Below are 16,047 nucleotides of genomic sequence, written 5' to 3' on the forward strand. Positions count from 1 at the left end.
TATTGTGGTGTTATTGTAGTGTTATCCGTGTGTTATTGGAGTATTATTCTGGTGTTATTGTTGTGTTATTGTAGTTAGGGGTGAGAATCGGTCCGGAACCGGACCGAACCGGACCGGACCGAAAACCGAATTTCTGAAAATCTTGGACCGAGGACCGGACCTAATAGTATATGGTCCAAGACCGGACCAAACCGAAAAGACCCGGACCGAACCAAAACCGGACCGAATGGACCGGTTGACACCTTTTTGTTTAATGTTCTGGTCATCTGGATATTAATTATTATTCAAACTAAATAACTGATTTTGATATTCAATGAATTTCAAAATTAAAACGTGGTACTACCAGCCTGCCAGAAGTATGTAAATTACCAAATTGTAAAGTTTCGAATTACAACCTACATAAAACGATTTGAAACACATTAAAATCTAAATCTCTTAAAAATGAACTATAGGCATATAGGCTATAGCTTTATGCCCTTATCGTAATTTGTATACTACTATTAATTAAATCCAACATCTTCAATCATTCTGGACTCTTGATTCCTTTCGTTTCACAACAATGTCAATCAATCATCATCCCCCACTTTGATTCGAGCTTCAAATCTAACACAAGTTCAAAAGAAATAAATTAGATAAGAAAATCATTAATTTGCATTGACAATAATTATACCGCGTAACATAAATGATAAAATTCAATATTTCGAAGTTTATACCATTGGATCAGTGACAAAGATCAACCTATCCTCCCCACTTAACTTCTCTGTATCTGTAAAATTAAATATCAACAAGATCAGCATATATGGTTGGTTGGCACTTGGCCCAACTACGCAAGAGCTTTTCAACTTCAATTAATGAAAGTGTGAAAATATAAAATTAAAATAATACAATGTACCTATTTCCAGCTTTTCCAAATCTTCTAAACTTTCTTCCACATCAACATTGGATTTACGAATTTCAGCTCGAATCCAATCTTGTGCACATATAAGACCTTGCACCGTCTTAAGTTTAAACAAAAAATCATGACAAAATTGTCAGAAAACAAATTACTAATGAGTGTAAATAGTCAAACAATAAACTAATAAAGTGAGTAAAACTTCAACCAAAAAGGAGAAGCAATTTGTTTTAAGTTTTTTTTTATAAAAATAACTTACCTTAGGCGTTAAAGAACTTCGAAATCGATCAAGAGTACGCCCTCCTGCACTAAAGGCTGATTCTGATGCAACTGTTGAAATTGGCATAGCTAAGACGTCACGAGCCATACGAGCTAGAACAGGAAATCTTGGCTCATTGAGCTTCCACCAGTCTAAAATATTGGATGGCTCATCTTCTCCCTTTTGCTCATCTAAGTACCTATCAAATTCTGTTCTTACAAAACCAGTGCTACTATCTCCACCAAATCCTCTCATCTTAATCTTAACTTGTTCACTTATTGATTTCATAAGAGCCAAGCTTCCCCCTCCCGAAGTAGGAATACTTGTAGACATGTCAGGGTCTTCACTGTGAGGAGTAACAGGTGCATAAATGCGTCTATACTCAGAAAAAAAATCATATGCAAACTGTTTAATTTTTCTTGCCAATACCTCTGCATCATCTTTCTCATACATACCATGAAGAGCAAGTTGTAATCCTAAAAACTTAAAGTTTGGATCAAGAATCACACCCATGTAGATCAACATATTCATCTTATCAATGTTACCCCAATACTTGTTATATTTGTCTTTCATATCCTTGGCCATTTTTTTAAAGGCAGGGTCCTTACTTGCCATCCACTGGTTTAACAAACCACAAGTATGACTAATATGAAAAAAGAGGGAGTTACTTGTCACATATAATGAGCCTGATATACGATTAGTTAAATCATAAAATTCTTTAAGAAATACTACAAGTTTTTCTATCTTATCCCAATCTTCTAAACTGGGGGGACTAATAGTAATACGAGTACCACCAGATTCTTGAGTTTCCACAGGAATTTTTAACCGACCAAACACAGTCTTATACTGTAGAGCAGTGTTCAACATTATATATGTCGAGTTCCATCTTGTTGGCACGTCAAGACTCAGAGACAACTTACAAGTAATCTTACATTTATCTACTTGCTCCCTAAATAAATGCAACCTAGCTGGAGAACCCCTCACAAACTTCACTGCATATCGAACCTTATCAATACATTTCACATGTTCCTTCAGACCATCCCAAACAATCAGATTTATAATGTGTGCAATACATCTCATGTGCATATATTTACCGTCACTAACATAGCCTTTTTCTGGTGCCAATGATCTCATATAAGCACATGCCAAATCATTTGAGCTTGCATTGTCAACTGTGACGGTAAATAACTTTTCAAGTACACCCCATGAATCTAAACAATCTTCAAGAGCTCTACCAATTGCTTCACCTTTATGACTAGTAATAGGACAGAAATTTAATATACGTTTTTGTAATGTCCAGTTATCATCTATAAAGTGAGCAGTAACACACATGTAATTAATTTTTTGAATGGAAGTCCATGTATCAGTTGTAATGGAGACTCGTTGACAAGAACTACGGAGCAAGTCTTTGAGTATATCCTTCTTACGCAAGTACAACTTAAAACAATCTGAAGCAATGGTCCAACGTGAAGGAATGTGAAATGTAGGACACACCACAGACATGAAATATTTAAATCCAGGCTTATCTACATGTCTAAATGCCAATTCATCAAGCACAAGCATGTAAGCAATCGAATCTCTAATATCATCATGACTCACAATTCTGTTTTTCAATCTAGCCTCTCCTTCCTGACCATCTATGGGCTCTAAGACAAGTTGAGCTTGCTTACCTTTGCTTAAGTTGTTAGGATTTTTCTCACATGTAGATGAATGCTTTTTCAAATTCTTTGTCCCATTAATAACAGTGTCTGCGGCAAAAGTCGAATCACAATGCTGACACTCAGCTCTTACATGATCGGCATCGTCGAGAAACAACTCATAATCCACCCAATATGGTGCCCTTAATCTGCTTGTTTTGAGAAGATACCGACGTCCAGGCCTTGATTTTTTTGTTGGATGTGGTATATATGACTTTTGGGTAACTGTTTCGTTCATTTCCTCACTTTCCTCTTCATCCAACAAATCAACGGTTGGAGGAGCTTCAGATTCATGCTGTTCGGAGATGACGCACCGTCTCTTACCACTTCGTCTGGGTTGGGAGCTTGCCATTCTATCACAAAAAAATAACTTGGTTCAATAAGAAAGTAGAAGCTATAAGAAGCTGATGATGACGAATCAGTGTCATGGCTTTTTGCCTTACAAGAAGTTATATTCACCATGGGAGGGGAAAAAGAGAGTACATATCATAAAGATCACAAATTCTCACTTATCAGTTGTCACCAAACTCTAACAACACAAGTATTCCAGCACATGATAGTCAAGTTTTTAGGACAAATTTAATGGTTTATGAATCATGAACATGAGAAATTATTAGATTGGCCTAAGCTAATTAAATTATGGAAATACTCTTAAATAAATCTACCAAACTCATTATTTTTTCAGCAACTTAGAGAAATTATTTACCCATGTATCCAACAGACCAACACTTAATCAATCATCATATTGAAATAAGAATTAACAAAAATAAACTAAAAAACTAAAAACGAACTTACCTTAAGTAATTTCGATTGATGAGAAATTGAGAAGCGCAGATCGTAGTGAATGACGGAATTAGAATAATGGGGGCGATTGATGAACTGATGAACCATGGTAGGAGATTAAGAGGTTTTATATAAATAAAATTTCCAAAATTTATCTCGTAGATCAGTTGTGATTTTGTGAATTGTGATAGAATTTGGAAAGATTTTAGAGTTTAGAATAATTAAAATTAATCGGAAGTTGAAGATTGAGATAAGGCAAGATAGATCTGGACTCTTCTATGACATATTTCCATCTGTATTTCACTTTCTTAGTGGACTATTGGGCTGGGCCAAAAAAATTGAAATTCAGTGATATTAGAGTTCGGTCCTTCGGTCCAGACCGGACCAACTCGGTTTTACCCTGGACCGGACCGAAACCCGAACAAAGAGATATAGTGGACCTAGGACCGGACCGAAAATTTTCGGTCTTGGTTCGGTCTGGACCAAATGGTCCGGTTTGGTCTAAATTTTCGGTCCGGACCAAATTTTGCTCAGCCCTAATTGTAGTGTTATTGTTATCTTCTACAACTTCAATTTTCAATAGATGCGGTGTTGACTCGCGCACTCACCAATCAGTGTCATCATCTCCTCCATCTTTAATCTTATACAGACTAAAAACCGATTCATCTAGGCTTTGAACTATTGTCCTTTTTAAAGTTCAAAAAGATCGATTTCAAGATTTAAGTTTGAAACCCAAAGTATCTGCTAAATATTAGTATAGTGATTGGTGTATCGGCAATAAAAACCAACTCACCCATTTCTCTTCTTCTCATTCACTGTCTTTCTACTCTGCATTTAATTCTCAGCAATAAAAACCAAAACTTATTACGTCACTAAATTGAAATTTCATACATAATTTTAAGCCGCATTAATTATCAATATCACTCCCCCCATAATAATCCACAAACCCACAATTTTTCCTTACCCGACCGTCAACAGCACCACGAGACCAAAGCAACAACGACATCGACACGAACAACATCAATTGTATGTCCGTCTCACCCAACAGTCAATAGCACCACGAGACAAGAGGACTAGAAACATAAGAGAACCTTTTCCACCCATTTATGTTATTCTGGTATTATTGTGTTGTTATTCCGATGTTCTTCTGGTGTTGTTGTGTTGTAAGAGAGTGATAAGTATTATTTTAATAGCGTTTTGGCCCATATTTAATCATTTATTTGACTCGATTTTTTTGCAATTTTATTGTCAAATAGCTCGTGAGCAAATGAGGAACAACGGATAAAGCAAGGCGAATCCATATGCAAAAGCGGGTTAAGAAGAGTAATGGGAGAAGAGTAATTGTATTCTACATGATTGACCACAAGTCAAAGGTCGACAACTTGACCTAAATCTCACCCAACTTTATTCGTTCATCTGCCATGTATTACCAATTCACCATCAAGCCACATGGCTCCGACGTCGCGCAAGCAAGTTCAACCCCAACTCCACCTGCTTACCCACCACCACCAAGTATCGACATCTTGCGCAACAGCCATGATTCCAGCCCAGCATCGATACCTATTCAACTAATCACCACAATAGTTATACACTACTATAGGCTGCACCCTTTTCCCCATTCATTCACGCCCCCAACTATGTTGCCCAGAACAGTAGACCATCAGCTAACGACTATACACCGTCACACTCACCACTTTTGAAGATTGGATCGTGTTTATCACTGTCACGTGTCGAAGGCGTCCGCGGTCTGAAAGTCGGACCACCAGAATTACAATTATCAAACTGGTGGTCGGTGTATGGATTTCGGTTACTTGTCGTTAAGAGTTACCTAGACCAAAACAATATTTATAACTTCACAAACTACTCTACTTTTAGTAAAGAGGTAAGTAAAGGTTGGATCCCAAGGGACGGGTATTGATGTAGGATTTTCGATTGCAAATGGTTGTATCTAAGGGTGTCACAATTTGGGTTGAGGTAGGAGATCAACTAAACTAAGAATCAATGTAAATAAAGTAATAAAAGCAGGCAAGATGATTAAAACGAGATGTAAACAATTGATTAAAAGCACTAGGGTGTCATGGGTTCATAAAGGATTCATGAGATTTGATCATACAAACATATTTTCTACTAGATGCAATCAATTATTGTTGTGATGGGATCGAGTTAGTGTATATCTTACAATCCCTATGAAGGTTTGGGTCCCGGAGCCAAATCGATTAGATTGTACAACACCTACAAGTCGACTTAATCCTCCCTATCCAACTATATGCATGGTCTAATGAGGCTCGAGTTGGTTTATGTCTTACAAGTCTCATTGAAAAGGTAAGTGATGGGTAAAAAATGCAAGGATTTATAGGCTCGCATTTCATCAAACATAACATGTGCATAAGTTGAAATCACAACAAGCAAGCACATTAATTATGAAAACATATTAGATTAAGCATGAATCAATCCCCATGTTGGTTTCCCCTAATTCCCCATTAACCCTAGTTAAGGAAACTAGTCACTCATTATCAAGTTTAACATGCTAACAAGGTTGTCAATCATACTAGCAAGGCAAAACATGATGAACATATGAAGATGATTAACAATAATTAAAAAGGATTAAGAGAGAATTATACCTATAAAGATCATTTCCAAATAATAAAGCAAAGAATAATAGAAGTACTTGATGTTGATGGAAGGTTGTCAATCCTCCAAATAAACCCAAATAATCTTCTAATTACCCAAAATAAATGATGAACAATAGAGAAATTAAGGAATGATTAAGAAATGAGATTTGTATTAATGCTAAATTAAGAATTGATTACAAGATTAAGAGAGTATTAGGACTTGATTAAGATCCTTTCTCCATTTTTGGTTAACAATATCATAAAACTTCAGAATCAATAATATAGTGTTACCAAGATTTGCCCTTTATACTTTACAATATCACACGTTATTGTAAACAATCTCACACTTCATTTAAAACAATATCACCATTCTTCAGAAATAATATCATCACATCACGCTTAATTGTAGACAATACTCCTTGTGTGATATTGTTATACAATATCACATGTACTTATAAACAATATCACTCTGTATACTAAACAATATCACGGTTAAAAGTATATTAAAAGAAGTCTCCAATTTTGTGCTACTGTGAAACAATATCACAACCAGGTAAATAAAATATCACACGTCATTAGGAACAATATCGCACTGTATGTAAAACAATATCACACTATATACAAAACAATATTGAAGTTAAAAGGATTTTTAAATCCCTATCCACTTTTTTTATATGAGAAACAATATCTAGTACACCTATATCATTGTGTCTGGCTGCATTATAGTCTAGATAACTAAGCTTCAAGCCAATACAAGAGAAACAGTGGATAAACAACTTTCATTTTCACATTTGCTTGAGAAATTAATACATCTTAATATACATAATAGTGTGAAATACATATGTCAATCTGTACATCGAACAAAAAGAAAATGGAATGTACAGAACATCGGTAAAAGAAGTAATAACTTGGGTATTCAGTTGCACTATTCATCTAAACCCGCCAAAAGATAACTATTAACACAACGGGTTGGTACATAACATGGTTAATTCTATTGTGCGTGCTTCAACTGTGATTTTGATGTTGTCTTGCTAACTTTAATCTGTAATAACAAGTTTAGAAAATTAAAAAATTAGGACATTAAAATTAGAGTTCACAGAATAGTCTTCTTCTTTTTTAACAAAAAAACAAAAAATGTTCTAATTATCTAAATCCGAGACAACACTAATGTGTATGTAAGTAAAAAAGAAGTAAAACCTGTCAAAAATAGTTTTGTTGATAAAGATGATATTTGAAGTAAGTATGTTCGTATTACGGTGCCTCTCTTGTTTGATCAGCCTGCGAATTTTCAAAATAAGAAATAGTAGACCAATTAAAAATTAGAACGATATACCTTTAGCTTACAGATAAGCCAGTCAGTATAGCGATACAACCTTATACCATCTCACTTTACTAGACATGAAGTTGCAGTAAGGTATACATGAGTCCTGAACTAGCCTCCACAATGCAACTATAATGCTAAGCGGAAATCTGACTGACTTGTAGTTACTTTTCTAACAAGAAGGCATTATTATACTCAAAGATAAGACCAACTATAGGTATTTGAGATGTTAAATTCTTAAACAACACTACAATGATATCCCAAATGTCAAACGGGTTTTGCTGCACACCATCGAAGTCGCATTTGTCAAATACCAATCAGTAGACCAAGAGTATGGAACAACAAACCAACCAAAACACATCAGAACAGATATGCTACACAACAATCAACTTAAACATGGTCTTACTTAGTTTTGAACTAAAAAATCAATAGAAGAAATCAACAAGAGATTTGAGTAATATACCTATTAATAACCATGTTTATTCTTAGGATACTGATTCAAAAATCAAACTTCAATCTCGAATCACACATGAAATAATCAAACAGAAAAATGAAATACATGTATAACAAAGAATTACAGTATTCGTGGTATTCACTCAAAACAGCCGATAGAATCAATTGATTAAATATAGCACGAGTTGCTGAATAAATTAATCGACAAAACCCTAATTTTTCCAATCTAATTCGTTGAATGAATCGGTCTATACATAAAGATGATTAGTTAAAATATCGAATCAACGAACCTCTATCACTACGAAACTCAATTTGAGTAACTAAAAATTGAAGTTGAATCTCCAGTGCGGTAGTGATTTGGGGATAATTATCGATTAAAAAGGAAAAGAAATGAGAACAATACAACAATAACAATATTAGAGCCTTAATCCCAAAATGATTTGGGGTCGGCTGACATGAATCATCCTTTAGAACCGTCCTTGGGTGAACGCACACCTCAAAATGCGAATAGAAAATGAAAAATGAAAAACAAAAGGAAGAGCGGAAATTTAATGCAAAGTCAAGGTAAACTTACGGGTTTTAATATCGAATTCCGGATTTTTTTTTATAAAAACTTCAAATTTAAATCGAGAGAAAAGATTAAAATGCTTTTGAAAACCGAAATAGAATTAAGGATCCAGAATGCCTTAAAAGTAAACCAAGTAAAATATATAAGAAAGTGGTTGGTAAAAAAGTGTAATAAAGGAGAGAAGAACAAATAATCAAATTTGTAAATTAAATAAAAAACACTAAATATGTCAGGAAAAAATACTAAAAATCCACATGTATCATTTCCCTCCATTGTGCCCTCTCCGTCACTATACTCTCCTCAAGCCCCAGAAATCTCATATCATGCTCTATCACTCTCAACCATGTCTGTCTCGATCTTCCTCGACCTCTAGGGACTTTTTCTATTCTCCAAGTCTCCAGCCTCCTTACTAGTGCGTCCATAGGTCTCCTTCTCACATGGTCAAACTATCTCAGTCGGTTTTCCATCATCTTGTCCTCTATTGGAGCCACTTTTACCTTTCCCGAATGACCTCATTCCTTAATCGATCTTTCCTTGTATGTCCGCACATCCACCTCAGCATACGCATCTCCGCCACACTCATCTTTTGAATGTGACAATGTTTCACGACCCAACACTCGGAACCGTAAAGTAAGGTAGGCCTAATTGTCGTGCGATAAAATTTTCCCTTTAATCTTTGAGGCATATCTTTATCGCATAAAAACTCTGAAGCACTCTTCCATTTTAACCATCCCGCTTTAATTCTGTGAGCCACATCTCCGTCTAACTCCCCATCTTTTTGAATAATAGATCCTAGATATCTGAAGAAATCTGACCTCTGAACAACATTCCCATCGAAAATAATACTTCCCGCCTCTGTCGATCTCAACCCTACCACTTTAGTGAACTGACACCTCAAATACTCAGTCTTACTCCTGCTCAGCCTAAACCCACGAGTCTCTAAAGTCTACCTCCACAATTCCAACTTTCTCTCCACTCCCTCTTTTGTCTCATCAATCAACACAATATCATCAGCAAACATCATACACCAAGGAATGTCGTCCTGAATATCCTTTGTTAACTCATCCATAACTATAGCAAAGAGAAAAGGACTAAGTGTTGAACCTTGATGCACCCCGATGGTAATGGAAAATTCTTCCGTTCTCCCAACATTAGTGCGAACACTTGTACTAGCCCCCTCATACATGTCCTTTATGAGGTCAGTATTTTTTTTAGACACACCCTTTCTCGCTAAAGCCCACCAAAGTACTTCTCTTGGTACCCTATCATATGCCTTTTCCAAGTCAATAAACACCATATGCAAGTCTTTCTTCTTGTCCCGATGGTGTTCCATCAACTGTCTCATGATAAAAATCGCATCCATAGTCGATCTCCCGGGCATAAATCCAAATTGGTTATCCGAGATGTCTACACATCTCCTAAGCCTTTGCTCGATTATCCGCTCCCATAATTTCATCGTATGACTCATAAGTTTAATTCCTCGATAATTGGAGCACTCTTGAACATCACCTTTGTTCTTGTACAAAGGGACAAGAGTGCTTCTCCTCCAGGCTGATGGCATCTTGTTGCTCCCCCAAAATCTTGTTGAAGAGCATGGTTAGCCATTCAATCCCTTTCACTCCGAAGCACCTCCAAACTTCTATGGGTATACCATCCGGTCCCTCTGCTTTCTTTAACCCCATCTTCCTTAATGCCTTTCTAACTTCACTCTTTTGTATTCTACGCACAAATTCCCGATTAACCATGCTTGGTGTTACTTTTACATCCCCAAAACCTTGTTCCTGATGTCCATTGAATAAAGTATCAAAGTAAGAACTCCATCTAGCCTTTATTTCGTTATCTTGAAGCAGAACCTTATCGTCCATATCTTTCACACACCTAACTCTCCTAATATCTCTCGTCTTTCAGTCTCTTATGCGAGCCAGTTTATAGATATCCTTCTCTCCTTCTCTCGTGTCCAACCTGGCATACACTTCTTGGTTAACTTTTGCCCTCGCATCCCGTACTGCCTTTTTAGCGGCTCGTCTAGCCTCCTTGTACTTTTCAAAGTTCTCATCACTCATGCATTTCCCCAAAACCTTATAGCATTCACGTTTTGTCTTTATCGCTTGTCTCACCTCATCGTTCCACCATGATGTGTCCTTACTTGATGGTCTATTCCCTTTAGATTCCCCTAACACCTCCCTCGCCAAAGCCTTTATAACATGCTCCAGTTTATCCCACGTTGCATCACTATCTTTCTACTTGCAATCCGACCAAATATCGCTACTTCCAACCTTATCCAAAAACGCTTGTTGGTTTTCCCTTTGTAGCTTCCACCACTTGATTCGTGCTTCACCGATTATCTTTCTCTTCCTTAAGTCTCTTACCCCGAAAATCAAGAACCACTAGTCTATGTTGTGTTGCAGCACTTTCCCTGGGTATGACCTTGCAATCGGTGTACTTTTTCCTCCACACATTCCTTACCAAAATGAAGTCAATTTGACTAGCATTTCCTCCACTCCGATAAGTGACCAAATGAGAATGTCTTTTCTCGAACCAAGTGCTCATTACACCCAAGTCATATGCCAAAGCAAAATCTAATATGTTACTTCCTGCTTCATTTCTCTCCCCGAACCCAAAACCCCATGAATGTTCTCGAAGCCAGCTCGATTAGTACCCACATGCTCATTGAGGTCACCACCAATGATCAATTTCTCTCCTATAGGGACTCGTTCTACAATCTCTTCCAGATCTTCCCAGGCGGCTCGTCGAAAGGAAGCATCCAAGCCTACTTGAGGTGCGTACGCACTTATAACAGTCACCACCTCATCCCCGACTACAAGCTTAATGCTCATAATCCTATCACTCTTTCTTGATACTTCTACCACATCATCGATGTAATCTTTATCAATGAAAATACCAACTCTATAACGACTTTTGTCTTTACCCGTGTACCAAAGCTTATAACCCCAAGGCGCTATCACCCTTGCTTTATCTCCGACCCACTTTGTCTCTTGTAGACACATTATATGCACTCTCCTCCTTTTCATAACCTCCCCTACCTCAGCTAATCTTCCTGTCAAAGAGCCAACATTCCAAGTACCAAAATGTAACCTACTACCCTTCCTAAAGCCATGTCCTGATTTCTTTACCCTCTCTTGACCATGCTTCCTAGATCCAAACCTATTTGACACCACACCGATACATCGAGGTGGCGCGCCGCTTTTGGGCGACGACCTAACAACCCTTGCATATTTTTCACTACACACGAGTCTAGAAGATGTAGCGCACCTTTGCCTATTTGACACCACCCCCAGATGTAAAGATGGCGCGTCGCTTTCGGGCGACGACCTAGCAACCCTCACATACTTTTCACTACACCCGAGTCTAAGAAGTGCAGCGCGTCGCTTCTGAGGAGACGCCCCAACGATGTTCAAATTCCGATTCATGTCCATAAAATGTGACTTAAGTTTTTATGCTGGCTGCCACAGACCTACCGCAACCCTCCTCCATTATCCGGGCTTGGGACCGGCAGTGAATGCCCGAAAACACTCATAGGCGAAGTTAAATGAGAACAATACATCAATTATAATAATAAAAGATGATAACAATACCTGACATTTCAAGTGCTAAAAGTGATGAAATCAAATTATATAGCTTGGTTCAGAAGAAAACAATTCACGTAGTAAATTAGGCCACCAACTAAGAATAGCGTTGTAGAAGGAGATGTGGGTGGAAGAGAGAGAAAAAGAGTAGGGAGAGAAAGTGAATGAACTAGAATGAAGGAATTACTGGTTATGATTGTGTATATATATATATATATATATATATATATATATATATATATATATATATATATATATATATATATATATATATATATATATATATATATATATAAGCGATTAAATGACATAAATACACTTACTAATCCGCGAGTGATCTAAGTTATTGATCTCTTAGATCTAACGGATGGTATTAATCCCCAATCCTCAAATATATAACCCATACTTATATGATCCCAATCCTATATATATATATATATGTATATATATATATATATGTATATATATATATATGTATATATATATATATGTATATCTATATATATATGTATATATATATATATATATAGGCGGGATCTCGTGTGTGACACCCTCATTTATTGCGGAAAAGTAAACACATAATTCTAGATAAAAACTGCATGGATATGTTTGTAATAGGTTCATTTGGGTGAACACCTGTAATTTTTAAAACCTGAACCTGTTATAAAAATATCCAAATGGGAAAGTGTCAAACATGCGAGGTCTAAAATAAATATCATAAATAAAACATCGCTAAAGTCGCGAAACAAAGTTATACAACCCAAATGTGAAAAAGGGAGACATATGTCCCTAAAAAGTATATGACATAAAAAGTGTTTAAGGGTCACAATAAAATAAAGCCAATCTAGGTCCCAAGGTTACTTTGCTCGCTAGCTCGTCCATGTACCCTATATATGCATCACCTACCTGTCAATCACATTTTATACAAATACGAAAGCCACAGTCAGTGGGGAGTAACTCCGAGTTCTCCCAGCCACGAAATGTCATAATTAATATAACATGTAAACATAAGAATATGAATATGAATAACACATAGCCTTAGCATATAGATGCTAGACAATCGTGTTTATCATGTGAACAACAATATAACAACACATAGTCCTAGCATGTGCATACTAGACCCACTCATACTACACTATCATGTGAATCACATAACATCCGGGAATCCAAACTCTATCAACCATAGCCGGCTTGCATCTCACCTTCTATGATTAATAGAATCATCAAACAAGAAAGGACAATATATCTAGAGACAGGCATAAGTTCTTAGGACAGTCAATAGTCACTCTGTAACTCGAGTCTATACCACGAGGTAAGGTAAACACCCTAGTCCTAAACCTGCGCAGACCTAGCGACATGCGGAAAACTACCGCATCCAAGACCCATGACAACAACACATGAGTACTCCTAAGGAGTCCACCAAAGGGTTGGCTAGTACTTAAGCTGACCACATACTTCTAAGAGTACGTCAGGAGGTCATTCCTTAACTTGGATATAAACCCACCAAGCTAAGACACAAAGGCTATTAAGCGGTGAACATACACTCGTCTAAGACTATAATGGCCTATCTATGATCAAGGCCGAAATACTCACCTAGGACCTAGTCCCAGCTTGAATACTTTAGCCCACACCACACAAGACAAGTAGGACACCCAATTAACCATAAGAGGGGCAAAGAGTTCAAACTTGCACACACGAATGATCATACACACCCTAGCATATGAAAGGCTACGCAAAAGCATATTCAGCTAACAACCCAACAATATCTCCAATATCAATAATAATCCAAATTCCAGCTAACCAACAGTTCCATAATAGATGAATGAGATTGAATCTAATTAAAAACAAAATACACACACACACACAACGACACCACCGACAGAACATCCTGAACATCGATTATTACCCAAAAATCACTACGATTGAAACCAAAATGAACTATAAATCCTCCCTCTAAACTAAAAAAACCCCAAAATCACTTTGATTAAAACCTAGAAATTTCCGTAAAAGAATTACCATAACATCGATTTTTCTCAATATATATATATATATATATATATATATATATATATATATATATATAATGGGATCATGTAAGTATGGCTTATATATTTGAGGATTGAGGATTAATACAAGTCGTCAGATCCAACGTCCATTATTGTGCGCGGATCATTAAGGGCAAAATTGTCACTTTGCGCGTGCATATATATATATATATATATATATATATATATATATATATATATATATATATATATACTCTCCTTTCCACAGTAAACTCCTTTCATTCTCGCAGAAATCACATCACCATCTACCTTCTCTCTTCTCTTACTCTTTCTTCCTTGGATTCCCCAAATTATATGCGCTTTCTTTCGTTATTTCTAGGTTTTCAGTCAATCTCAACCCATTCTTCTATTTCTGATCAATTATCAAACTATTTCAAACATAATCGCGATGTCAGGTACGTCATTGTTGTTAATTTCAGATTTATTATCTCTTTAATTTGTAATTTTAGCTTTAAATCACATGTTATTTTTGTTTTCGTACATATATTTCGAATTCGTAGTCATCTTACTGCGTTTGTAATAATTTTCTGTCTAGATTTTCAATTTCAACTAGTTTTATTGTTATTTCAGCTTTATTTGATCTTTTCCCATTTTGTTTGCCATAATTTAAATTTATGTGTATTTTTATTCTTATTTTCATCTACTTTTATTGTTATTTCAGCTTTATTTGATGTTTTCCGATTTTATTACAAAAGATGATTGTTGTGATATGAATTCTCAAATATAGCAGCAGATGATGGTTCTGATATGTATACAGATTGTGTGATATTGTTTTAAAGACTATGTGATATTGTTTTATAGACTGTGTGATATTGACAATTTTGTGGAATTGAGTTTTCAATGAATATATTGGTTCAAATACATGTTATTTTTCAATGATATTGGCAATTTGTTATATATTTAGTAATTTTTCCCGATCTATGTTCAATTCACCTTATGTTCTGATTTTTTGTTCTCGATTCGTAATTTTGATGAGATTGATTCATACTGTCTTGTTATTTGATTGTGATTTTAATTTATTGCACTTTGTCCGAGTTTTGTTGTCATGCAAACTGCAGCAGGAGATAAGGGAATCGATTGTTAAGGTTTTTCATCAAACGGAATTTGAGGCAAATTCTTTTGAATAAAGGGGATTTGCAACAGGAGTTGAAATGATAATGAGAATCCAAGAAAGAAATTACTTAAGCAAAGAACATCAACACATAGCATTTCTGTTTTGATTCTAGAATAATGGTCATTTTGTTTCCTCCATATCTTGAGTTTTACTTGGCCAAAAATTTTGTTCTTTATATGTACAAAATCTTGAGAATGTCATCTTTCTCATGGGCTTGGAATGGTCAAGTTCAACCGTATGGATATTTCTCAATAATCCCTCAAAAACTGTCACGCGTGAATGCTATACCATTTCTGAAACTGACCTGTCAGTACTAACCAGATCATATCTCCCAAACCACAAAGTACCTTGGGGTAATTCTTTTTGGAGGTGGTAGCTAACTCAATTATCTTTCTTTTGGTATATGGCTCACACATTGGTTCAACATGAGCAGAGAGATATGAAGCCTCAAAGTTCCTGCTGGAACACGGCTGAATGCTGATCATTCTAGGCCTGACCTGCTAGTACTCAAGCGATCATATCTCGAGATTCAGCTAATGTTTTCAAGTGATTCTTATTTGAGGTGAACGTTAACTCGTCTAGCTTTCATTTGGTACCTATGGGGCATTCTAATTCATCCTAAAGAGTGATATATAGAATCTGCAAGATAGGTCTGATTCCAGAATGCTATTGGAACGGCCTGACTGACACTTGTA

The 16,047-nt window shown here is 36.1% G+C and overlaps 1 protein-coding gene across 1 annotated transcript; it reads right to left on the reverse strand.

Moving 5' to 3' along the window:
- Positions 1-597: 597 nt before the first annotated feature.
- LOC141640942 (zinc finger BED domain-containing protein RICESLEEPER 2-like) lies at positions 598-3,200 on the reverse strand. Its single transcript, XM_074449621.1, has 4 exons — positions 1,152-3,200; positions 893-998; positions 714-766; positions 598-603 (listed from the first exon to the last, which is right to left on the reverse strand). Exons 1-4 carry the CDS (start codon positions 3,198-3,200, stop codon positions 598-600), a joined length of 2,214 nt encoding a protein of 737 aa, XP_074305722.1.
- Positions 3,201-16,047: the final 12,847 nt, after the last annotated feature.

This window comes from Silene latifolia, chromosome 2, assembly GCF_048544455.1.
Source record: "Silene latifolia isolate original U9 population chromosome 2, ASM4854445v1, whole genome shotgun sequence".
In the NCBI taxonomy this organism is placed as follows: domain Eukaryota; kingdom Viridiplantae; phylum Streptophyta; class Magnoliopsida; order Caryophyllales; family Caryophyllaceae; genus Silene; species Silene latifolia.